Genomic DNA, 25,662 nt, shown 5'->3' with positions numbered 1-25,662 from the left:
CAGCTATAAGTATTATATTCAAGTTCTTGAACATTCCCTCCTAGCTTCCTTGTGATTCTTCTTTCATAGAGAGAGAGAGAGAGATCATGGGAAATTGCCAAGCCATTGATACTGCAACTCTAGTGATACAGCAACCCAATGGGAAAGAAGAGAAGTTGTATTGGCCTGTGAGTGCTAGTGAAGTGATGAAGACAAACCCTGGTCACTATGTTGCTCTCCTCATCTCCACCACATTGTGCACATCAAAGGACAGTGAAAACTGTCCTAATAAGAAGAGTGACAGCAACACCACCAACCCAGTTCGCCTTACCCGCATCAAACTTCTCAAGCCAACAGATACCCTTGTGCTTGGCCAAGTATATAGACTCATCTCAGCGCAAGGTCAGTTTCAATTGCAAGCTTGCAACTTTGAACTTGACCCTTTTGTTTTTTTTTTTTCTCTCTACTTTGTTCCTCCCCCTTGAAAAGTTTTGAGCTTTCTTCCCAATTTGAGCCTTTTTGCTTTTCTTGGATACAGAGGTTATGAAGGGTCTGTTGGCTAAGAAACAAGCCAAGATGAAGAGAAACGAGTCAGAATCAGCACCAAAGATAAATCAGAAGAAGGAAATGATGGACAAACCAGCAAGGAGGTCTGAGCCTGAGGAAAACCAGGTAAATCTCAATAAAGATTTGGATTTTTGAGCCATACTTCTGAGTTGTTTATCATTGATAATCTTCATGAACAGGAAATTTGGTTCTTGATGCATAGTAGTTCTGTTCTGCCTATTGCAATCAACTTTTCATGAAACAATATCTTTTTATGAACAGTAAATTTAATTATTGTATTCTTCAAAAGGGTTGATTTGCTAATCAATTCAGTAAATGTTCGGTTACTTGTTCGAAAATTATGGTAAAACTAAATTCATCATGGACAGAAGCAATTCCACAAAACTTTTGTTCACCACGATTTTGTTCTCACCCGAACTTTCAAACTAGTTTCCAAACATGCACTCAGATTTATTTTATACTAACCAATTAAACTAGATTGTTTAAGAACTGGTCACTTCACAAATTTCATCATGAACCAATGGAACATTGAGTTTTAAAGTAATTTCCATGAAATTAAGCTACTGGATTTTGTTCAAGAGGGAAAGAGAGAGAGGTTTGGTCAATAGTAAGCTGTAATTGGTTCTTTCACCCTTGTAATTCTTCTTTTCCATATCATTTTTCAGGAAGCCAAAAATGAAAGACATGGGTCAAGGACAACAGCATCAACTACTAATGCTGCTATCACAACAGCTAAGTCAAGAACATGGCAACCCTCATTAAAAAGCATCTCTGAAGCAACAAGCTGATCTGTGGTTTCAATGTTATTCACATGTGACCTGAGAGGACAGAGAAGCAGCACCCTAACCTCCAAATCCCTCTCCATGATTGCTTAGATCTGTGGAAAAATTAAATATAGTACATTAATTCAGGAAAATCAGAACCAAGTGAGAGATGATGATAAAATTCCCTTAAGTTGAGCATCTGGGTTCATGCTTAATAATTGTGTATAGTAAAGGTTGACATTTTGGACATCAATTAATGTATTTCAGATATTGCCGTCCAGTGAAATCAGGCTTCATCATTACAACTTCATTATTCTTGTGTGATTTTTCTGATGCATATGGCTCAAAACAAGTAATAGGTCCACATCAGACAGATAATTAGTACCAAGGAAAATTTATGGACATAAATTCATCAAACTGAAGTCATGTAGCAGTTAATAGATGTTTGTAGCTTTCAACTTCAAGGATTTTAGGACTAATAGAACATGAACAGGTTCTCTTATAAACTAAAGAAATTTTTCTTGGGAACAAGGGTGATGTTAAACTAGAAAAACTTTGATTCCATTTTTTACTGATCTACATCTGACACACACAGTACTGACATAGTGATCTATTCACTCCACCAAAGGCAGTATGGTCCAATGAGCATGTGTGTAGAAAAATTGTGTGAAAAGATAATGATAAGAACATGGATGCTCAAATATTGTTTTACACTATTAATTTCGTTAGTTGAAGCTTTAGCTTAACAAAGTCTCTTGTCTTCAATAAGCCAAAAAAGTACACAAGGCATGTTGCAAAGAAAATGCATATTATTTGAACAGTGTTAATTAATGTATCAACAAACAAAAATAAATCCTCTCAGTAAAATTTCACATGACAACTTGACAAGATTATATGAAATTATTGTGTGTGTCTCTCTGAATGGGTATAAAATTGGTGGAATTCCATCAAAATCAGTTCAAATGGGACAAGATCATATAAAATTTTAACATCAGAGATCCATTTCTGTGAGCATCTAGTGCAAGTGGTACAGAGGTTGGTTGTCTTTCAACTATTTGTGTATTTCTAGATTTAATAGAATGACCCTTAATCAATTTGAAAAAATAATAATAATCAGTAATTAAGATAAACGAGTGGAGTCCAAATGAAAAGTAAAAGAATGAAAGGAAAGGAAGATGGGACACAACATGAGGTTCATTTTTAAAACACTAGCAATCAATGTGCCTGTGCAATTATCCCTTTAGAGACATCCATGACACTCCAGGGATATTTTTTGTTGCATTAGAAGCAGAAGAATTTTTCTCATGGCCCATCATAACATTATTCGAACCTCAACTTTTTAAAGCAAAAGATCCTTTTCTTCTTTTCATTTGTCTTTCATAGTTGTTCTCTTTTCCACTTAGTATGTGTTTGATTCCATATTTGAGAGCTTTAAAATCAATTCTCATTAGTCAGAATCACTTATAAGTGATTAATATACAGATTTTTAAAAATTTACTTAGAGAATAAATTTTTGGTTCCAAAATCATTTATACGTAGAAGTCTACAGTTGAAATAGTCATTTATGAGATTTCACAACTGAATTTCACAATATTACTTTACATAAATCATTTTACCATAAACATATCCAAACATAAATCATTTCACTTTTACCGGTATAAATTTTATCCAAATCAATTATGGTAAATGCTGATTCAAACAAACAACGATTAAAGATGTTGATTCAAATCATGTGAATAAAACTAAAGAACAGGACAATTGCAACCAGCTCACCACTCGTGCACTTCCTACGCATGAAAGTTATATAGTTGCACTGCACGAGGGGTCTTCAGATTCCATCAAACAGTACATAGAATTCCTTCCACCATGACCCACCAGTCCTTGGCTTCTTTAAACTTTTTCTCAAAGTGCTTTCAAATGTGTTTAAAAAATGCATAACAGCACCCACTGTGCTCTTTTCTTCTTGCTTTTCTGTTTGTCTATTTTTTAATACCTTTATTTTCCTACTGTGTATGATGAACAATCATGGAGGATACGCATCGATTTTCGAGCAAAACATGCCTTTTTTTCTTTCCAGATTGCAGCTATATATGTGTACCATGAGTTTATATTATCTTTTTTCACAAGAATACCAGAGAGAAGCACGTATGTGTATATACAGAGCATATATGTATGTTAACGTTATCTCTTTTGTTTTCAAAATAATTGTTTTGTGGGTTCCAAAGAGATCAGATAATCTTTGTTGCTAGCAAGTTCAACCATATATTGCTTAGGATGAAAGTTTGTATATGTACAGAAAGAGGAGACGACAGTCATTATAAGAACAGCAGAAACCAACAGCTAGTAGACAAAGAAACCGCCTTCAAAAGTTGACTGATAAATGATAATGTATGATTTTTTTATTTATGTTTCAAATGCTATGAATAAGCCACTAAAACCCTAACGAGACCACAAGGTGTAATATAGCTAGTAGATAGTTGGATTTCTTAAGCAGAGCCAAGGGTTCGATCATTTAATGTTGCATATAGAAAAACATTTGTTGGGAGACTCATTTAACGTGATCTAGAGTTTTGAAAGATTAGTTACATAACTGCCGAGACTATGAGATACATTCCCATGCTCTCCTTCATCCCCTTCACCTATCATCATCATCCATCTTCCAAATTTGCAATTTCCACAACCCATAACCCACAACCCTTAGAACCCGAATTTCCCATATCTACAACCTCCACCACCCAAAACCCATAGAGAAGAAATCACCTTAGATTGGAGCCACACACATAAAATGGTGATTCAAAATCAAAGCCCAAATCTCCCAAATCTGCGATCTCAAGTGCGGTGGGTTGGGGTTATGAGTTTTGGGGTGGGGGTTTCGATGGGTATGGTGGTTGGGGATTATGGGTGGGCATTATTATTTTTTTAAATGAAAATGAAAAAAAGCCACGTGGACTCATTAAAGGATGTGGCCATGCCACAGGTAAAACAGAGCTCCAGCTTTCACTCAACCGATTGGAGGAACCAAAACCAAACATTAATACAAAGGTTAGCTAGGGATCAGTCCCCACCCTTACGCAAGGGAAGAACGAAAACCAGATTTATGGCAAAAGATAGGAACGAAAAACTTAATTAAGAAAAAAATAAAAATTGAGAAGAACTCCATTGTAGAAGATAATATTACTTTTTGATACCTCTAAGAAGAGATCGTCAACCACCTATGAGAGTGGGAAAGTGAAAGGGAAGGAGAGAAATCGTTTCTCGGCTTCTTTGATAAGTTTGTAAATGAGTAAAAACCCTCTAAAAGTATGGTTTGCATGACCACACAATCCTAGTGCATGAGATACGCGATTTAGCAGCATGACACTTCATTTTGATGGGTTGCGTGAGCATGCAAATACTGTTGCGTGAGTACACAACTTAACTTGACAGTAAATACTTTCTAAAACTTTAAAATGCCAACAATGTTAAATCAAATGTGACCATTGCATATAAAGTTCTAAACCCTCGGTGACCAACTCCATGGCCTAATAATGAGATAAAAACATGAAATTTCTTATTATTAAGCTACAACTAAATGGCACTAGATAAGACAATATTATAAAAAATTAATAGGAACTGTGCATATTTGAGTTAGGAACTAAACAGCACTGACAAAAATGCTAAGAATCAAGCTAACAAGAATAAAGCTGCCATTAGTATTGGTAACTTCTTTTTTTTTTTTTTTTGATAATTTGGAGGGTCTGAGACCCAGTATTGGTAACTTCTTGTATAACTAGTGACCCATCGCTTTGCATGAATAATAACTCCATGAAATTAGCTTGGGCTAATTAATGAATCACAGCACATTCTATACTTTGATTCCCACCTATGTTAGCTGATACACCTCCTTTAGAAAATCCCACCACTTTGAGGAGCAACAAGTAATTATGCTTGTTGCTTGTTGACTTGTAGTATCTGATATAGGACAAGTGTTAAAAGATTGAATTGAGAAAAGGTAAAGTTACTTTGTATTGCTTAACTTAATGTGAATTCTACATATACTATACACAGAAGTTACCAAAATTTTCATCCACTAACAAGATTACCTCTTATCTTGGCGTTTAGCACAACATTAACTAATTTTCCTTGGAGGTATTGTCAAAAAAAAAAAACTGGGTAGTAAGATTAAAGGCTAAGTCAAGTTAAACGACACTTACAAAATAAAAGAATCAAACTCTATATAAACACTACCACATATCACTACGCATATCTAATACAGAACAAACTAGCACGCTCCAAGATAAAGAAAACCACACATAAACCCAAACAAAATGCGAATTCCTAAGTGATAAGCTTCATCCAACACTTTGTTAATTTACTTTAATTTCTCTTTATTTTTAATTCTTTTAGGCCTATCAATTTTCTTCTTTCAAAATTTGGCTTGTCCTCAAGCCCATATGTGAAGAGCATGAGTCAGCATGTGCTTACTTGGCGATGGGAACCGTAGGATGGTGTCTCATGAACGGTCCCCGGAAGCGAGAAGGCTGGTTTATTAAATTGGGTTGAATCAGCAAGTTTTTTTTAGAGTTTAATTTTAATGCATTGATAGTGTAAAGTTTTTTTATACCATCAACTAATTAGATTTCAAAGATTTATTATATGTGTATGACTATAGTTTTGGAGGTTGCATCAGCGATAAGAACTATAAATAGATAGTCGGATTTTATACATACTGTGTTTACGATAGTTTGCAAAATGATTTGGAAATTATACGCAGTAATTACAAGGTTTTTTTAGTAGTAATGATTTTCAAGTTTTGTAGTAGTTGTTTGATCAAACATTCTGAAGCCATGCAGGATAAGGAAGCTTCTTAGAGAGAAAGATTTCACAGCAAAAGAAAATCTTTCAAGATAAATTGGCTTGGGCTGATTGATGAATCCCAAAACGTTCCATACTTCGATTCCCACCTATAATGTTAATACACCTCGTTTAGAAAACCCCACCACTTTGAGGAGCAACATATATTTTTTATGCTTGTATTAACCTCTATATGCTCAAATGTGAGGCTTCGTATAAATGTATCATTTCCCTTTCATATTTCTAACTAATATTTTGTGAACATTACTTTTGGGCGTTTGCCTTCCCAATTAGCGAAAAAAAAGTGAACATTACTTTTGTAGGGTAAAGCTTCCATTCTAATTGCTATAATGATTGAAAAGGACAACTTTTCCATTATTGAAACCAATTCTCAGTCGTAAGGAATCCATACTTTCGTCGAATGTTCGAAATAGACAAACCTATCAAATTAAATTTAGTCTCACAGAGTTTCACGAAGGACTCCTTGAGCATTTTTTGTATTTGTTTCTTGAAGAATAATGATATATACACACATCACTTCTTATACACTTCATTTCCGATTATTTTTATTTTTATATCTTTCTCCTTCTATCGTTTATCTTATCTTATACTTTTTCTCTCTTACTTTTTCTTTTCTTCCTATCTTTTTCCTCCTCCACCTCTTTCCACCTTATTTTTTAGGTGTAAATGAACAATTATTCGTTTCTTAAACGTGGATCAAATATTATTAATGAGCGGGCAATGAAGCCAATAAGTCAGCGTGAAGCAAATCCAACAGAGACCCAGAGGCCCTTCCTCCACCTAAACAACATCATTGAGTGATGAGGCATTCCGAACCATGTAATGAGCACAAACATTGCTCTCGCTAAGGATAAAAGAAAGATTAACATGATCAAAATAACGACAAAGATTAATGCAATTCTGAAATTGCAATGAGTCAGTTTCATATTGAACTCGCCTGAAATCCAGTTGGGAAGCCAGGGAAAATTTATTATGGACCACTTTTGTGTGGTCCAAAGTTGCACCACCCCCTTTTGACCTACAATAGCTAGTTTTTAAAAAAAAATAAAAAAACATATTTTTTAATCTTTAATTAATTATGAGATTAATTGAATTAGCTTTTAACCTAAATGGTCAAACACATTAATCCTAAACACTATCAATCAGACTACTAACTATTGAATTCAAACAACCAACCAAGGCTGCAAGCTGCAATTCAATTTTCCTTAGAGACATCCGATTCCTCGCGTAGTTTTCAACCCCAACACCCACCCACCTGCTTCACCTTCTTCCCATCGTGACTAATCCAGAAAAACAAAACCCATTTCTCAAAAAACACTAACCAGCCATAACCCTTAACGTTAACAGAAACCCAGCACGAAACAACCCCAAACCCAGAACCATAACCAACAAAGCAAAGCCTTCTGAAATTAGCAACCGAGAAGTCACAACAACAATTAACACCGAACAATGAAATCAAATTGAACGGGGAGCAAAGGGGCAATAAAACCTTCTATAGTTGCATTCCCATGGAATAATTGACCCAAATCATCAATTCCCATGTTCAGATCTAAGGTAGAGAATGAATAGAGTAGAACCGTGATGGAGAGGGAGGGACAGGAAGCACAACCCCTTTATGAGATATGCATTACCAAGTTTATGGCTTCTTCTTCTTCAGATTTGGTTGTTGCAGGCCTTGTTTCATCAACCACCACCGCGACTTTCTTTCTCCGATCCCGGCCAAACCACGAGCCATATGAAGGAACCACCACCACCATCATGCTCCCCTCGCCGTCCGCAACAAAACCCACATGTCAGATCACCGTTCCACCACCGCCGGCCGCCGCCACCTGTAAATGGCTTTTCCAGCCGATTCTTTTGTCCTTTGAAGAAACGAACACCACCACGATGATCCCCACCACGAGGAGAAGAGGTACCAGCCCTTGGTTCTTCTCCGGCGACTTCGCCGCCGTTCGCTAGTGGTGGTGCCAAGAAAAAATTGAAGGTTTGGTCATGAAGAAGAAAGAGGTTAAAACTAATTAATAAGGGCATGTTTGATAGCAGTTTTAGTTTTCAGTTTTTAAAATAGTTTTCAGAAACAATTCTTAAAAACAATTTTCAGAAAAAAAAAAACAATTTGAATGACATGTTTTCGAACATTTAGAAAACTGATATCTGAAAACTAAAAACTGAAACTGAAAACATCTTTTACCTGTTTTGGTTTTTTAGTTTTAAAAACTGAAAATGAGAACTGTTTTTGAAAACAGGTCTTACCAAACAAGTTTTCAGTTTTTAAAAACTGAAAACTGTTTTGAAAACAGTTATCAAACAGGCCCTTAAATATCTCAAATTAATTTTTGTGATTAATAAATATGTATTTTTATTTATAAAAAAAACCGGAAAACCTGCAGTAGCAGGTCAAAAGGGGGGTGGTACAACTATAGACCGCAAAAAAGTGGCCCATAGTAAACGCCCCGGCAAGCCAATTATTTTTTGTATTTGTTGAATTCATAGAAATTAAATTCACTGTTTTTTATTATATAGTTAATGATGTTTAAGAGTTGAAACATCAGAAATTACTTAATTGATGTAAACCAGTTCAATTACGTACCTTGTTAAAATTATCATATATATTTCTTGTTGTACCATATATTTTAATATTTGTATCAACGATTCATGGGGTGCATATGGAAAAATATTAGTTTCATAGCCGTCGGCTGTAAAGATATTTTGGGAAACAAAAAAGTACTCTTTAAAAACTTGCCTCACAAAAATTTAATTATTTGCAATTCTCCACCACAAATAAAAAATAAATTGCAACAAATTAAATTAAAGTCCTCTTTACAAACTTGCCTCACAAACATAGTAACATATATATGTTATAAAATGAATTGAACAGGGGATTTGTAATGGTGCCACTTGATGCCTAAAAAGAGTCATCATCTGGACTTGTATTGCCACTGTATGGTGAAAGTTCTATAGCATTACTCAGATGGTGTGTCCTCAGTGATCTCTTGGACAATTTCAGGCTTGTCAAATTGACTGAAGTTACCCTTCTGCTTGAACAGCTGAGTATGGTGGTGTCTACAATAAAGACGATGTTCATGAGCCACATAATTTGATGGGCTGATTACACAACCTCCATGGGTGCACTTGAAGCAAGACTTATGGTAAGATTTGCCATCAACAGCCACCTGAAAAAATATCATTGGCAAATGTAAGCATTTGGATCCCAATGCTGCGATCTACAATATTTTTAGACTTGATATGCTTATAGAGTTATAGTGATATACATGTATTTGCTTTGCAAATAAAAAAAGTTAATAGATATGAAGTTCACTAAAAATATTCATACCTTCTCAATTGGGTACACTGTTTTCTTGCAACCAACACACTTTTCCTGAGTTCCAGAAAACAATTTTGAAATCTTACTGTTGGTTTGGACCTGCAGATCAATCCCACATTTACAAGAACTAAATAAGAATCCTGAAGATGAAAATTGAAGGAATATTTTGTGTATTAAGAATGTATAAAAACCTGATCGGAAGATCTTTCCACTCTAGCAATTCTGGCAACACCTAGAAGCAATGAATGTAACAATCTGATGAAAGAAGAAAACTAAAAGCTAAGAAACAATTAACCACTACATTGCAGCTATTCATTCACCTTCAAAACTTTTGTCCAAACTGCCAGTCATCTTCAAGAGTTGGTGAAAATGAGGCTTGCAGTACAGAACACCCTCAAAGGAACAATAATTACTCAGCTGCAGGGATAGATAAATGAATAAAGAATATCAATGATACATTCCTATTTATAAGGCACATTTTAGAAATTTTCCACATGTCTTGATATAAGTCACTTCAAAATGGTTAGCAAGAAATTGTCTAGTTTTCAGTTGAAAATCTCATAAATGGAGATCACGATTTTTCAATGATACATTCACCCAATGTAACGCACTTGCTGAATTAGGCAAATGTACGTGCTATCGCATTAACCCAACGAAAATCCAAACAAAGAAGCATTCATCAAATCAGAGAAAGCTAAAAGCATGCATAATTGTGCTGGTATATATGTTTGTTCTGCTCTCACCTTGAGGGTGCCCTTGCAGTGGTGACATCTGAAGCAAGATTTATGGTACACCTTGTTGTCTGCAGTGAGCTGTTCCACCCAGTACACTTTCTTTTCACACACTTTACATTTCTGGGTAGTGCCTGCAAATGATGCCATCTTTCAACTCAAGTGATAAAAGACTCTTGATTTCTCTCTTTGTGGTTCTCTTCCTGTTTTTCCAAATTGTGTATGGGAGGGAGAAACTTAAATTAGCTCAGCTAAGGTATCACAAATTAGTGATCATGTTCATTGGTCTTTTTAGTCAAATAATAACAACAAATGTTAGCTGTACAGCCTGTACTCATTATGGCCAGTTTGGAGATTTGATTATAAAATGATTTTCTTTTATCCAAGTTTAAATTTAACATTTTAAAATATGTGAGAAGTTTAATAAAAAGGAAGGCAATTTTCTATTGACCAATGATTACATCTTATTAATTTTTTGAAAAAAAAAATGCTTAGCCGAAAGATCTTTGATTGTTTTATCAAAAAAGAAAAGCAAGAAGGGTGGGTGCAATGCATGAACAATTCACAAATTCAAAGCCAATGACTGTGGCCCATCGAATTAATTGAAAAGAGTCACTTAGAGGCGCCTCCTCGTCCTAAATTCAAAAATCAGTTATGTTGCTTTTTAATAAGCATGAGACTTATTAGTCTCTCATTTTACACTCAAATTATATTTTTGTCCACACCTTTAATTTTTATGGTTTTAATCTCTTTTACAATATTACCATTGCCATGAGTATAGAAGAATCCTTTATGACATATTTACTTCCAAACCAGAGTACTCTCACAAACATTATATTTACACTACTACACACTACACAGTCACACTCTTCGTCTCTAAATTTTCCACACCTTTCTTCTCTTTTGTTCATAAAAAAGTCTCAATAACAAAGTCAGCCAAATGAATGTTTGTTTTACCTTAATAACCCTAGAAACATGGCTATACAATATGTACGAGGTTTCTTTATATAATTAGGGTCTCATAAATGGTGTTTAATGCGAGGGAGAAGATCGTGTAATCACAATAATGTGAAGGACAGAATCATGTGATTATTCATCTGAAAATAAACTCTAACGGCTAGCCGACTTGTTGCTCACATGTTCTTTTAGTGGATCAATTTTTCTTGGGTTGTCTCATCTCTTATGAATTCTCGATTAGCTGAGAGAACCCCATAAGGGTCCTTCTTCCATTTTCATTGTATTAAACTAAATCGCACAAACCCTACTCTTTCTCTTTCTATGTCTCCAAGTCAATACTTAGTTGGTCTCAAATCATTTGTCCCATTTATATGTCTCCCTCCCTAATCCCCAATAAAAATTGTCACATCAATTATTTTGACACATAATCATTTATGGATTCTAACACTGCTACCCACTTTCCATTAAATGGAAACACATTAGACCTTGAAGCATCTTCTCTCATAGCTAGTGCCATATCTCTGTTTTTTTTATAAGCCTGTGCCCTCTTCTCTTGGTCGATGATTCTTCTTCTGGCTCAGTCCCGATTTGATTGTTGTCCCCTTTCTTTTACCCGTACCAATTCGCAGATATCTCTATTTTAATTTCAGGTTTGGGATCTTGTCGCCTTTCTTATTCCATTTTATGTTTGACTTTGCATAATTGTGTTTGAATAATTGATGTGACAGATTTTGATTGGGGGAATAGGTTTGAGGACACTATATTGGGGACAGAGGATTTGACCTCATCTCAATTTCAATATTAAGAATAGAAAAAAAAAAAACTCAATTTATTCCCCAGTTACCATTTCATCACACATATATCATCATCGCCATCATGATTCCTTCATCTTCTCCACCCCACCCCCCCCCCCCCCCCTCCATCTCCCTCTCACCCCCTTCACCACCATCACCGACCACCACCTGCAATCATCAACTCCTCTTTACCTTCCCCCTCAAACTCCTTGGCGGTAGACTTCAGCCCGCCCATCATATAATGGCGGCGGTGGTTGTTGCCGCCTTCGACATCATCACCTACTCCCACCTCAAGCCCCTCATCCTAGGTGTCAATCAGATCACATCCAACCATAAGAATGTTTAGAATTTAGGTGCGAATTGTAGTCTTACATTGGTTAAGATTGAGTGAAGTGAAGACTTGAAGAGATGTAACTCATAAATCCATGCCTTAAGATTTTTGGAGATGTGATGTCTAAATCTCTTGGTAGTCTTCGACATTGACTCATTGGTGCTTTGGGCTCCCCTAACTCCTTAACAAGTGCTATCAAAGCCGATGGTTGGTGTGATCATGATAACAACTCATTGTATCGAAAGTTGGGAAAATGCTAAAGAATTTAAGTGTGAGTATGAGTTTTACATTGATTAGGAATGAATGGGCTGATAAGAGATGTGACTCATATACCTCCGACCTCCCCCAACAAAGAATTACATTAATATTGCAGCATTATGTATTTGTCAGTTGTGAGATATTAATGTATTATGAACTTAACCTCATTCAATTCTGCCACGACGTCGGTGATGTCGAATAAGAGAGCTCAATCAGATCGCCGCCCATATTATGAAAGCAAGAATGTTGAATCATCCTCACTATGTTCCCCTTTTAGTATCCCAGGCTTAATGATCATAGATAAATAAACCGCCATTCAATAACTTTGCCAGCACCACATAACAATTCCAATCAATATGAATTTGATCCACATTCACAAACATTTTAGACAGAACTTCATTAATTCTTAGAATTGCATCCAACACCTCAAAAATCATCGTCAACTCTTCTATTGATCTTCCAATTGCTTACCCTCAAAAGTGATGGTAAAGCCACAAATTTTTACTATCTCATAACAACATCCTGAAGCATCATAACTAAAGCATACAAATACATTGGAATGACTTAAAAGTGACAATAAAACAACAATGGAATGGAGAAAGATTACTATTTACTAGGTTAGGATGCTGATATATGGGGAAACTACACAAGACTTGATCCTCCTAGTTATATGCTTTCCAAGTGACTCCAAATTGTTGTAGTTACAAAGAAGTGACCTCAATTCATTGATGATAGTTTTAAATCTCCTAAACATTTCATAAATATATTAATGTTTTCATTTATCTTGAAAAGTTTGTAATCATGGATAAGACTGATTACCTAGGTTTCTTTGGCATGATTAATTCCCTCATAGGTAGGGTGCCTTGTATCTTCTTTGCCATTGAGTAGTTATGGACTTTATCGTACTCATACGGTCATACCTACTTAGGGCACTAAGAGTGTGTTTGAATCCCGGACGAAACATGCATATACACACAGCAAACTTGTACTTAAGCCGACACTAAGTAAAAACTCTCGAATTGTTGTTAAAAAACTTCACGTTCTTCAGCAAAGAAACACATTTTAAGCTATTGGATTAAAAGTTAAAACAATCAAATGTAAGATATTTACTGTGTAGGTGGGGAGCGCGGAGACATCGGATCAATACTTAAAACTTAAAAGGGAACCAAAATTCACAAGGGGGGAATTGATTTTATTGGACCAACCATGCTTACAAAAATATGAAGCATCTGCCATCAACCAGAAATCCTCTCCTAACTGTGAAAGACAAGTATTTACAACTTAATTTTAGACAGCAAAAGAGACTAGCAACTCTAAGATCTCTGGCTAATAAGAGCCAATGCACAAAAGATGTATTTACATATAAAAGAAACCACAACTTTTCTCATTCAACTGAAAGAAACATTCTTTTGGGCTGCACTCATGAACACAATCTACAAGCTTAACTGGACCTTCATGTTCTTCACAACTAGTTACCTGTATCTCTGGTTTGGTCGTTTCCTCACCATGAACCATTTCAGAACGTTGAACAGCTTTCGCCATCTCCTCTGAGCTTTACCATTGGCCACGGTCGTAGTGCGTGCCACCATGAAGCTATCAACAGCACTCTGTAAATCTGCTTGGATGTGGAACTGTGATTGGAGATCAGTATCGAAAAACTGCAAATGATCTTCATCACTAAAAACATGGGCCATTGAATCTGTGTCACAGATCAAAGAGTTGGAGACTGGAAAACCAAGAGCTTGATCATATCTAAGGCTCATGCTGTCAAAACTAGACAAGCCATAGTCATCCAAGCCACTAGTTCCAGCAACGGAATAAATGGACGACATGATATCTGGAGAAGAGGCACTTGCTGGGGTGTAATCGAACCCTCCAGGCTTTTGAGGACCCAAAAGTTTGTTTGCACTTGATCCCTCGGTCCTGGGAGAGCTTGGGGAGTAAAGTGCATTAGTTAAGTGCGAAGACCGATCGATGAGGGAGGCTTCATCTTCAAAAGAGGCAAAATCCCCTTGGTTAAGTGCAGAAATAACTGAGTTTTGAGCATCAGCCTGATGGTGGAAAATCAAATTGGTAAGTTATAAGGAGAAATGAGAAATGAAGGAGAGTAAAGAAGTAATAGGTGATCAGAGGATAATTGCCTTTTCAGTTTCGGACAGCTTATCTACATCGGCATACTCGCCTTCAGAGATCAGTCCTGTCACTTGTCCCACTGCATTGAAGACAACACCGGTTTGTTGTGAATGAGCAGGGAAGTACAGGTTCCTCGTCATATCAAGTACACAAGTTCGAGCATGTTCCAGAGTCACTTCCCACATCTTTGCAGACATCCCAGTGCCAAGTATCTGCATATTCCCAAGCAAAGAATTTATTCATTTGCCCCAGATAGAAACCAAGCAGTGGTTCACTATTTCCAGAAATGACACAGAATGCTTAGCATTCAAAACTTTGGTTAACCAAAAGAGTGATACAGAATGCTCATCGATGTGTAAGTTCATTATCTTGGAGGTGTTAAACTTGATATTGGCAAAGCTAATCTAAATGGTTTGATACAACTAGTAAACAACTAAACTTTCCCCTGAAAGTTTTTCCTAAAAATTCTTTTCAAAAGACAGAATCTATCAAAAACCATTTGGAAGTAAATGAGACAAAATGACAGGTCTATTGACTAGTAGCTGCAAATATAAATATAGAGATATTCAAATACGATTTAATTAATAATTACACTGCGCAGCTTTGCTGGATCCAGATTGAGAAGTGTGAGAAAATCTTTAACAGTATAGATCTTTTCCCGACTCAAACGCTTGTGGAAAGCTCCATCCTTGCCTATCTTTTCCAGTCTCCAAACTTCATCAGACAAACTTGGAGGGTGGTGCTTCTTGTACACTGCAGCCAAAAATTAAATGTTAAACTACGTCTAGTGCCGCTCTCGTTTTAACAAACGACTTGGAAAAGCTCAAATATGTTCTTATTATTTACTGTAATTAAATGTCACAAGTTTTGAGTACTTTTTCCAAAAAAAAGGCAATCCCAAAAGTACACATCAAAAGATAAATAATTCATTCATTTGCACCAACAAGAAAATCACATATGGATACGATGAGATCATAAAAGTTAAGGACCAGTAAACAGTAATATAGTATATTTATACAGGTTTTTGTAAATATAATTTCCACAAAAAAAAGATACTAATCAAGAAAACCCTGTCACTTTCATGTGAATCACATTTGTTTTATACTGTTCTTTGCTTCTTAGTCTTTCATGTTCTAAACTCCCTGTCTGACATCTAAGGTTTAGTCTTAAAAAACTCATTTATAATAGCATCTGCAAACATTAGATCTCCATGCATATAAGCAGAAAAAGGGTTTTATGTATTTATAGACAAATACTCACATTCTCCTCTGTGATCCCTGACAATAAATGACTCTGTCTTTGCTTCTCTTATTCTAATACCATCAAAGTAGTCCACAACTCTTGCCCCAAGCCTGAACCTACGACTTCTTGTCCAGCTTGAATTATCTGTATATGAAATTTCACCCACCACACCAACCCCATCTTTTAGATAAAAAATTACATCTCCTGTAAGGAGGGCCTTTTTTCCTTCCCTTTCTTTCACAATATTGCTCTTGAACTCTTCAGGCATCCAAATACCACCTTCTTCTTCAAAATCACCCTCAAGGACTACAATTTCGACCTTAGCTGAAGATTCAGGTCCTGTACTCACAACCTTCCCTGTTACGGCATCAACTAAACTTATCCTTAAATTGGAGCCATCCTCTCCTTCGATTCGAGCTCCAGTGAATACTGGAAGACAAATGCCGTTTTCAAACTGTAGCTGCAAAGTTCTTGATTCAGTAATATTCATTTCCTTTCCATAGGCCCTGAAAAGTGAGAAAAAAAAAAAAAAAAAAAAAGATGCATTGAGAAACTTGATTCAAGCAAAGCAATTTCAAACCCTTCAGCTAAAGCATTTTTTCCTAATCCACTCCAGTTTTTTTCATAAGCACCCCCACATTTAAGCCATGGGAATTAAAATTATCAGCAGAAGATTATATCTTACTGTTTCATGCTGGATAAATGCTTCTTAAGAGCCAACTCAACTTCCTCCCTAACCTGCAAAGATGTCACATAAATGATTGGTGTCTCATATTAACTATCCGAAAAGTGGTACTAACATTTACTGGACCAAAATAAAAACCTGCTAACCCACTAAAAGAACTATCATACAGTATTAATTCAAAAATCACATCCAATCACTTCTAAACCTATTAAACACCCATAGCACAATATGAACGTAACTTCATCTAGTTAGTCCATTTATCTCACAATATCACAAGGAGAGTAGACCGCTTTTTATCTAATTATACATTTCCAGACTTGTTCCAGTGCATCAAATAATTGAAGCCAGTCACCGCAAGGTGTTCAAAATAAGTAATGAAGTAGAATTTGTATGTGTCTCCTTTGTTTGCGAGTCTTCTATGACATGACATGCTCCAAGTCCAGTCACAGAAGTAGTATGTGACAGGACGAGGAAGGACAAACAAGGAGATGCATCATATGGGCAAAATATTAGTTAGAAAAGCCCTCTGCACTAGTCCACAAGGTGGAAGAATGCCAAGTATCAGACCAAAACCATAGCCACCATAAATTGGATGCAAGTACTCAACAGATCAACAGAAAAGCAATCTGCAGCATGCAAACCCACAACAACACTGCATTTGTCTAATTACATGCATCCACTTATCCTGAGACGCAAGAATTAGGTCCATAAACCATCAAGAAAACCAAAAAGCAAGCATTACCAATCTCCATGAAACAACATAAACAAAGAAAAAGAATTGAACCCCAGAAATATAAATGTAATGAAAGTGAATTGAGCGACTAGGAAATTCATACATACCACTCTCCGAACCAAGGGCTCAAGAATTGGCTCCAGCACATTCCTGACTGATTGTAACTTCATCACCTCCCGCACCACACTAAACATCATTCACCATAACCAAAATTAAATGTCAACAAAAAAAAAACCCAATAGTCTGCTAATCAAATATACTGCATAAAGAGAACGACATTCAATCAATACACAATGGCATTGGTCCTTTTTCATATGAAACAACAGCCAATTCACTAGTACCAATGAAAAATCATGGCATCGTGCATTTCAGCACCTGGATCAAACTATCATCATTCACAACAAAAACAAAGCACATTGCTTGGCAATCCCATTCATTCAAAAAACTCTTCTCACCCCCTCCCCCCCATTCCACTCCCATTTCCTCATCACACAGCCAACACAACAAAAGCAGAAAAAAATGAAACAACCCCATTACAATACCTGGAGAAAGGTGGAGGTTTTCTACGCTTATCATCGGAACTCTTGCCATCATCGGCACCCCTTTTGAGCGACATGACCGAAGAACCAGAAGCAAAAAGAAAGAGGCTATGCGGCGGTGATGGGCATATCAGCAATCAGCATGCGGCTTCGGAAGATAGGAACAAAAACAGCAGAACAATAACAGCATATTTATACGGTGTGTGTATCTGTCTGCGTATTGTGACGCCAAAAAGAGGAAGTAACGGGTAAACGACAACAAGCCCAAGTGCCCAACCACCACTGTGTAAAACTCCAAAAACCAATTTAATAAATAGGGTTCTTTCTTTCTTTCTATGTTTGTGTTGTTTCTACTTTTTTTGCTTCACTCATGTTGTCATGTTTTGAGTTTGTTCGGTGTGGGATGCTTCTTGCTTCCTTCAACCTCTCTCGTCGTCTACTGCTACTACTACCTTTTGATTTGGATTCAGACAATTGTGGAAACGACACGGGAGATGAAGAAGCGCCACCATGACCTTTGATTGTTGTTGGAGTTGGAGTTGGAGTTGGAGTTGGAGTTGGAGGAGGGGAGAGGAATGAATTATGAAAGTGAGGAAGATGAGAAGGGAACACCTCAGCCTTAGGCTCTGGGACAGGGAGTAGTGGGGCCGTGCAGAAACGCGTTATACTTCTACCTATGACTTGGTAAAACTGCTGGGGCCACCCGCACACGCAACAAACACGCCCTCTTTGATTATCAGAAGCAATTCTGATAAAATTGAATTTGGTAGAATTGAGATGGTAAGCTTAAGTTAAAGTGAAGTAATTGATGTTTGGTGGTTGAGCTCACTCTTGTCAGTGTGAATGAAGAAGCTACATAAGGTAGTGGCATTAGTCTGAATTGAGTTTTGGAGATTGAAGCTCAATTATGGAATAAACACCGAACATCTCTGTTTGGTATGTTGTATAGTTTAAGGTTGAATTATATTAGGTCTGATAGTATAAGGTTTGATAAAATTTTAATACTATACAACGTTTGGTCATACACTGTATAATTTGGTGGCAACAATGGTAGTGATAACAGTGGTGGTATTGGAAGGTGATGGTGGTGGTTGGTTGCAGTGGGGATAGTGGTGGTTGCAGTTGTGGTGGTAGTGGTAGTAGTGGCGATGGTGGTAGTGGTGGAGGGTGGTGGCGACAGTGGTGGTGGCGGTGGCAGTGGTGGTGTAGGGTGGTGGTGATGGCGACGGCCAACGACAGTGGCAGTGGTAGTGGAGGGTGGCTGCGACGACGTGGTGGTGGCAGCAACGACGGTAGTGATGGTGATGGAGGTGGCGGCAATGTTGGTGCATGTTTGGTGGATCAGGATTGATGTATAAGCTTATACAATATAATGTGAGCACCAAACAATATGTAAGTTCATAATGTATTATATAAGTTTATACTATCATGTCTAATACGGCGTACCAAACGAGCAATAGAGTGGATCTGTCATCGATGTTGGCTCATGCATGTGATTATGATAAGAAATAATATAAAACTAACCGCATACTTAATAAATAGTTTTATGTTGTTTAACTTTATATATGCAAAGATACAAAGTGCATTGTATTTTGAGAGCATGGGTGCATCAAATCATGACCATACAATTATAAATGGATGGTTGAGATTTAATGTCATTAAATGATCATGTGACTTTTTTAAAAAGTCACGTGACTTTATGTTTTATGTTTTAATCTTGACCATTCATGTAAGATTTAATGGTCACGATTTGATACGCTCATCCCTCACAATAAACATTGTTCTCACTTGATACGCTCTTTATGTCTATTTATTAAAAAAAGATACAAATAACTATATATATATATATATATATATATTGTAATGGTACTAATATTAAACACTACTTTAAGCATTTCTGCATTATTAAGTACTTAAGTTGTGTATTATATATGGATTATGAATTATAATTGGATTTGTGATTAAGTTATTATTGAGTTATTGATTTGTCATTTTTATGCATTGTTAAGTTGTGAATCATATGTAATTGCTATATATTTAAAGTTGTGGAATTGATAATGAACACAAAAAAAAAAATTGGGAAAATGATGAACCCAACCAATCAAAATCGTTCATCATCGATTTGGTTTGGTTCGGTTTTGAATTTTTTTACTAACAACCAATTGAAACTGAACCAATGAATTTTAATTAGCTAGATTGATCTCCGATTTTACCTAAAATCGGTCCAAACCGAACCACAAACACCATAAATTAACTAACGACTAACATTTGCCTATAAGAAAAACTCACACACACAAATATTCCAAACCATGCCAGCGTAGCAAAATTGATTCCATTACAATTGAATTTGACGAGTATTGTAAATGAGAGTTAAGGTAATGTAATTTATGTTTGGTACATTTGCGAGAAAAGTAATATCTTTACGATAGTTTTGTGGTTGAGCTCTTTATAATAAGTGAGAAACATGTGATTCTCCTTAATATAAAATCATATTTCTTGTTTATGATTTCCTCTTGATCTTCATGTGATATTTTAGATTGATCTCCGAGGATATTTTACTTGATTCGACTTGTGAGAAAGTTACAACGTGCTGTATTGAATTTGAATTAGAGTTCGATCATCACCTAAGAATTTTAATTGCTAGACATAGAGTTAACTTCAATTTATCGCTAAAACACCTAAAATTTATATAATTTTTTTTCTTAATCATGTGAGACATTGATATTTAGGATTAGATAATTATTAATATTCACTCGTGTTTTCGGTTTACTATACGGAAAACTGCATGTAGGTCAAAACTACAAACAATAGAAAACATAGGGACTATAACAAGGATTTTTTACGTTTCAAGACCCTATTTGTACATTCGCATAAAGTGATAATAAAAATGTAATGAGTAATGATTTATTTACACTTCATTCTCTCTTTCATGTCATTTTTACACTTTTTTTTTTTTTCCATATTTTGTTGCATTTTCTGTCACATCACAAATTATATATCATTTATTTCTCACATATATATTTTTTTATTTGCTCAAGGTGAAAGTATAAATGGAAGGTGAATACAATATTATTCGTTATTAAGCCTTGACTAAATTATTACTTTTTGAAAGAGCTTTTCTTCCATGGTCTCTATCTCCGGTATTAAACGAAACACAAAGAAAAATGATTCGCAGCACACAGATAGAGGGAAAACTACAAACTCTGCTGTTGGAATCCCAGTTGATTCGACGACGTGATTTTGCATTCGGATAATAAAACTGTGAATTTTGCATTGTACTTGACCCCTTAGCTGACGTTCACGTACACTCTATATTCCATCATTCTCAGCCACATAAAAATATATATATTGTCTTTCTTAACCATGAGCTTTGTAATATTTTACAGCCATACGTTCAGGTTTATTTAAAACCATGCTGTTTTTCTCAACCATTATTTTTCGTAAATATTTTATGCAATTTCATTGTTAACGGTAAAAGGTGGAAACTTACTAAGGGAAATGCAACTTATGAATTTATATGTTCTCATGTATTTCTCAATTTTTTCATATTGAAAATTTTGTGTATATTTTTTTCATTTTATAAACATTTAAAGGGTCTTCAATACCTATTTAGTGAATATACTTGTGAAGAGAGACAAATACAAATTTTAACATGAAAAAAATTTCACATAAAATGATTCTCAACTAAACTTATCACATAACTTATCTCGACATGCAGATCAGCCAGTCATTGAAAATTTGGTAATCTTCAAATATCTAAAATAAATTTATAGTTTTAATTTGTAAAATAGATTTTCTTTTTTTATAAAGTTATGGTATTTGAATTTTAAAACCATCATTTTTCAAACACTTCATTACTTTAGTCCCTTTGTTGCCATCTTCAAAATGGCGCAATTTTACTATGTTTGGTTTGCAGTTCAATTGTAATAATATAATTTAAAGAAAACAAATCCAACTAATGGAATACATAATTTTAAAGAATTTATGTAGTGAAATAACTGATATATGTCAACAATTTGTGATGTTTTGGAAAGCTCTGCTTCTAGAATTTGTCAATACTCGTCGTTGTTCTCGTTGTTAGGGGTTGAATTTCGTGAAGAAGGGACCGAGATTGGAGCATAGCCCTGCAAGAGTAGCTGGAAGACGGCGAGGAAAGGCGGAGTGAAGAAGGGTATGGGTGAGAAACGAGTTCATGTCCTCTTTGCCTCCATCCTTCATGCCTCTTTGCAGATCTTATGTATTTTTATAGATATGATGTTTTTTCATACCTCTGTTCTGTCTTCTATCCTCTCATCATCATTTATTTTTTTGAATTTTTTCTGGATGTATAAACCGAATAAACTCACCCGAGGTAAGCATGTACTGTTCAACCCGAATCCGAGCAAACTGTCGCCTGGCAGCTGACGGTGGCGACCTGGTGGTGTGGTGGATTTTCACCCGACCAAAACCGGTGTTTGGGCTCGAACCCACCCGTTGGACAACCCTAATTGACTCGATTGAGGTACTGGGTCGATGGGTCATTGGTTCAACCGATTAAATCGAAGATTACAAGTATTACATAATCTACAACACTTAATCTTAATTGGTCAAGTGGTTGCTATATTTCTTTACCTACAAGGTGGGTGTTCGAACCCTATCCAGTTTTTTATCCAATTAAATATGAGTTTGACTGGTTCAATAACATGCCCGATTTAACTTTATGACCGGACTGGTCACATTCTCATGTCACAGTCAAATTGGCTGACTGGTCTGGTCTAAGTCTAGTAATTAACTATGTATGAACACTAAACACTAAACTAGCAGGCCAGAAAGACTCATTTAACCAGCCAACCTTGCTTTCATGAACAATTGACGCCCACTGTTGGACATGGTAAAATTTCCCCAGGACTCATCCTGAACCCACAACTACATGATGAGAAACCATGGTGCAAATACGTAATGGAGGACCTTCAGATTCTCCTTTCCAAGGAGAAATATTGGAGGACATGCTATAAGAATTTATGACCAACTTGGTTGAGTTATGTAGCAGAACCAAAGTCTTCAAACCCATGTTGAAACCTTGAATCGAACAATGTGGCGTGATGAAGAGCACCGCTTGTAGACGAAGTCGTAGAGTTTCAGCCCTTCTCCAAAGAGATCATCATTGTAGAAGTCCCTAACAACCGCTAAACATTGGTCTTCGATTCATACCATGACCAACTGATCAAAAGAGCACATGAGGGTGTATGATACTAAAAATGCTTATTATGGTGGTGCGACCAACTCGTTGAAATGTAAAAAAAAAAAAACTTAGAACATTGGAGAGGGTTAGGACATGTTCAAAAAAAGAAGAAGAGGGTTAGGCTAACCTAGTTCACAAGCCTACCAAGCCGGCCGATTACAAATTAAATTTATCTGAATTGTCAACAGGATTTCTTAGCGTGAAAAGTATATCGGATCATCATTAGAAAAAAGTTTAACATCCGACAACAAATATGTTAGCATTTAAAGATTATTTATCAAATAATAAATTTCTAATAACTAATCAAAACACATTAATATTAGATCTGCAGCAATAACAAACACCAAGCAAGAAACCACAAAAATGGTAATAGGAATAGCAATGTAGCAAAAAATTATTTCTTGTTTTTTATTATAATTTTTCAACCCAATAAACCCAATGCAATCACGTCATTCTGTGATAATAATTACGTTTACATCCACTTTCAAAAAAAAAAAAAAACGTTTACATCCTGTGATAATATATTTAACATGCAAGTTATATACTTGATTAAAGTTTAACCAGACACTTAATTAATGTCGTTTTCCATATTTAAAATTGATGAAGGAAGGAAGATATATAGTGCAGATAATAAATACTATTTGTCATATTTTCTACATTGGAAGAAGGTACCTGTCAACCTTTTTTTTTTTATCTAAGTTTCATTTGCGAGGAATCTTCGTGGTTACAAAAGTGTTTCAGATTATTCAGATTTTACACCTCCCACTAACATTAAAGCATGCACCGATTGTGTCTTCTATCTTTCAATTGAAAGGGACAGGCCACGAAGTTAGATACTCTAAAACTGGCAAAATATTGTGCATGTTTGGCATGCGTGTGAATGACTATTTAGAATAAAAAATACAAAATACAATTAGTACGAACTTGCAGTTACAAAAAGAGTGTGTTTAATTAAAATGTAATCATTACCGTTAGTTAATATGGTTATTCATATCCTAAAGTATAACTCTTTTCTTCCAATTTATGTGAGGAGTTAGAAGTGTAGTAATTAAATCCATCAAATTAATTCCTTATATATCAATGTAAGATTTTTGTTTACTCAAACATTATGCTTTCACTTGTAAGATTTTTGCCATCAGGTTTTGTAATATGCTATATGAACATTTCTGTTGTTTAAATTCTTAAATATTTATTGAATTTTAGATTTTCTTATTTTTTTCGAAGTTTATTTATAATGACAAATCTTGCAAAACTTGAATTCTTTACTCTTGATATTTCTTGAAGAAATTATTTGCTGTCATGAGGACTTGATACTGAAATTCATCTTAATGCTATGGATTTGGGAAATACTATTGAAAAAGGAAATAAGTGTTCTAGCAAATCGCGGTACCTGTTAAAGATCCATTAGTCGTCATTTGTAAAGACTAAGTGTTGACCCAAAATGTGGCTCAAGACTTGTCGACACAAGCTAGTCGAGAACTGGTTTAGGAGATGCTAGAAAAAATACAAGTCAATGGCACAATTCGACGAGCATAACGTTGAAAGCAGTTACTAGAAAAGCGGACAATTGGCACGTTCACAATACCCACGTTGCAACAGAAATGGTTAGAGGAGCATGTCTGCACCCACGATGGCCACCCACAACGCAGGCGAGCGGTTGAGGTACACCCCTCCCCCACGATGTAAGAAGCTTCTAGAGCAAGTAAGAGATTGTGGATCACTAAGTCCACTAATTCATCCAGCAAAAAGGAAAAACCGCCAAGGACATATGAGGCAAGGGAATCCTATAAGTAGAGGAATCTCATTCAGAAAAAGGGTTCCCAACTCAACTCTAAAAACTCACTAAAAAGCTCATATGTCCGCACCAAAGAGACTCAACGAGCCTAACGTGATCATGAAGAAGTATGTTGCAGAACCAGCCATTTATGATTCCTGCATTGAATGCTTTAAACTTGTTGCTTTGTTCATTTGAATTTCTGTCGATTTCCTTTACTTGAATGTAATTTTTAGCTTTTCGACTCGCTTTGTGTAATTTTCCCCTTTTGTTCAATGAAATTCAGTTTCCAGCACGCTTGAATATTTGTTTTAAGTTACGAATTCAGCCTTTGAACATTTGTTCGTCGAGAATCACGTTGCACACACCACTTTGGCAAGACGTTTTCCCAAAAGAACCCCTAACTCTTAAACTTTTTCCAGTCTAATTTGGAGAATGTTTGTTTACCAAATATCACTGTAAACAAACACTAGTACAAAAATTAGATAAGGTAGCGGTTAAAATATAGCAAAGGTAGTGGTTTTAACCGCAGAAAAGCAAGGCGTAGCCTTTAAGCAAGGGCAAAAGTAGCGGTTCTTAACCGCTACCTTTAAACACTAAAGGCAGCGGTTGATTTTTAAGGAACCGCTACCAATACTGCACAAATGACTCAGTGAACTTCAAACGTAGCAGTTGTAACCGCTGCCTTTGGATAGAAATAGTAGCGGTTGTAACCGCTGCGTTAGATTAATTTTTTTTAAAATGAACTGTTGGAAACACATGCATCTGCCATTGC

At 35.8% G+C, this 25,662-nt stretch overlaps 3 protein-coding genes across 3 annotated transcripts; 1 reads left to right on the top strand and 2 right to left on the bottom strand.

Moving 5' to 3' along the window:
* LOC130715444 (uncharacterized) lies at positions 1–1,620 on the top strand. The gene is made up of 3 exons (XM_057565541.1): positions 1–381; positions 518–651; positions 1,212–1,620. The coding sequence occupies exons 1-3, from the start codon at positions 87–89 to the stop codon at positions 1,332–1,334; spliced, it is 552 nt and encodes a 183-aa protein (XP_057421524.1). The 5' UTR covers positions 1–86; the 3' UTR covers positions 1,335–1,620.
* A 7,326-nt stretch (positions 1,621–8,946) lies between these two features.
* LOC130716190 (LIM domain-containing protein WLIM1-like) lies at positions 8,947–10,551 on the bottom strand. Its single transcript, XM_057566393.1, has 5 exons — positions 10,233–10,551; positions 9,810–9,906; positions 9,681–9,721; positions 9,499–9,588; positions 8,947–9,337 (listed from the first exon to the last, which is right to left on the bottom strand). Exons 1-5 carry the CDS (start codon positions 10,368–10,370, stop codon positions 9,128–9,130), a joined length of 576 nt encoding a protein of 191 aa, XP_057422376.1. The 5' UTR covers positions 10,371–10,551; the 3' UTR covers positions 8,947–9,127.
* A 3,180-nt stretch (positions 10,552–13,731) lies between these two features.
* LOC130711174 (calmodulin-binding protein 60 A) lies at positions 13,732–18,523 on the bottom strand. Its single transcript, XM_057560676.1, has 7 exons — positions 17,896–18,523; positions 17,461–17,539; positions 16,621–16,673; positions 15,954–16,441; positions 15,286–15,446; positions 14,702–14,905; positions 13,732–14,611 (listed from the first exon to the last, which is right to left on the bottom strand). Exons 1-7 carry the CDS (start codon positions 17,967–17,969, stop codon positions 14,033–14,035), a joined length of 1,638 nt encoding a protein of 545 aa, XP_057416659.1. The 5' UTR covers positions 17,970–18,523; the 3' UTR covers positions 13,732–14,032.
* Between the last annotated feature and the right edge of the window lie 7,139 nt (positions 18,524–25,662).

Source organism: Lotus japonicus, chromosome 4 (genome assembly GCF_012489685.1).
Source record: "Lotus japonicus ecotype B-129 chromosome 4, LjGifu_v1.2".
NCBI lineage: Eukaryota > Viridiplantae > Streptophyta > Magnoliopsida > Fabales > Fabaceae > Lotus > Lotus japonicus.
This window is presented reverse-complemented; position numbering and strand designations above follow the sequence as displayed.

Coding starts and splice junctions, on each gene's coding strand:
- LOC130716190 (XM_057566393.1), bottom strand. CDS start 10,370: ATGGCATCATTTGCAGGCACTACCCAGAAATGTAAAGTGTGTGAAAAG. Junction 9,907..10,232: donor ACTGCAAGGGCACCCTCAAG/GTGAGAGCAGAA, acceptor CTATCCCTGCAG/CTGAGTAATTATTGTTCCTT. Junction 9,589..9,680: donor TGGAAAGATCTTCCGATCAG/GTTTTTATACAT, acceptor ATTGATCTGCAG/GTCCAAACCAACAGTAAGAT.
- LOC130715444 (XM_057565541.1), top strand. CDS start 87: ATGGGAAATTGCCAAGCCATTGATACTGCAACTCTAGTGATACAGCAA. Junction 382..517: donor TAGACTCATCTCAGCGCAAG/GTCAGTTTCAAT, acceptor TCTTGGATACAG/AGGTTATGAAGGGTCTGTTG. Junction 652..1,211: donor CTGAGCCTGAGGAAAACCAG/GTAAATCTCAAT, acceptor ATCATTTTTCAG/GAAGCCAAAAATGAAAGACA.
- LOC130711174 (XM_057560676.1), bottom strand. CDS start 17,969: ATGTCGCTCAAAAGGGGTGCCGATGATGGCAAGAGTTCCGATGATAAG. Junction 16,674..17,460: donor AGCCCTTGGTTCGGAGAGTG/GTATGTATGAAT, acceptor ACATCTTTGCAG/GTTAGGGAGGAAGTTGAGTT. Junction 15,447..15,953: donor CAGGGATCACAGAGGAGAAT/GTGAGTATTTGT, acceptor TTTTGGCTGCAG/TGTACAAGAAGCACCACCCT.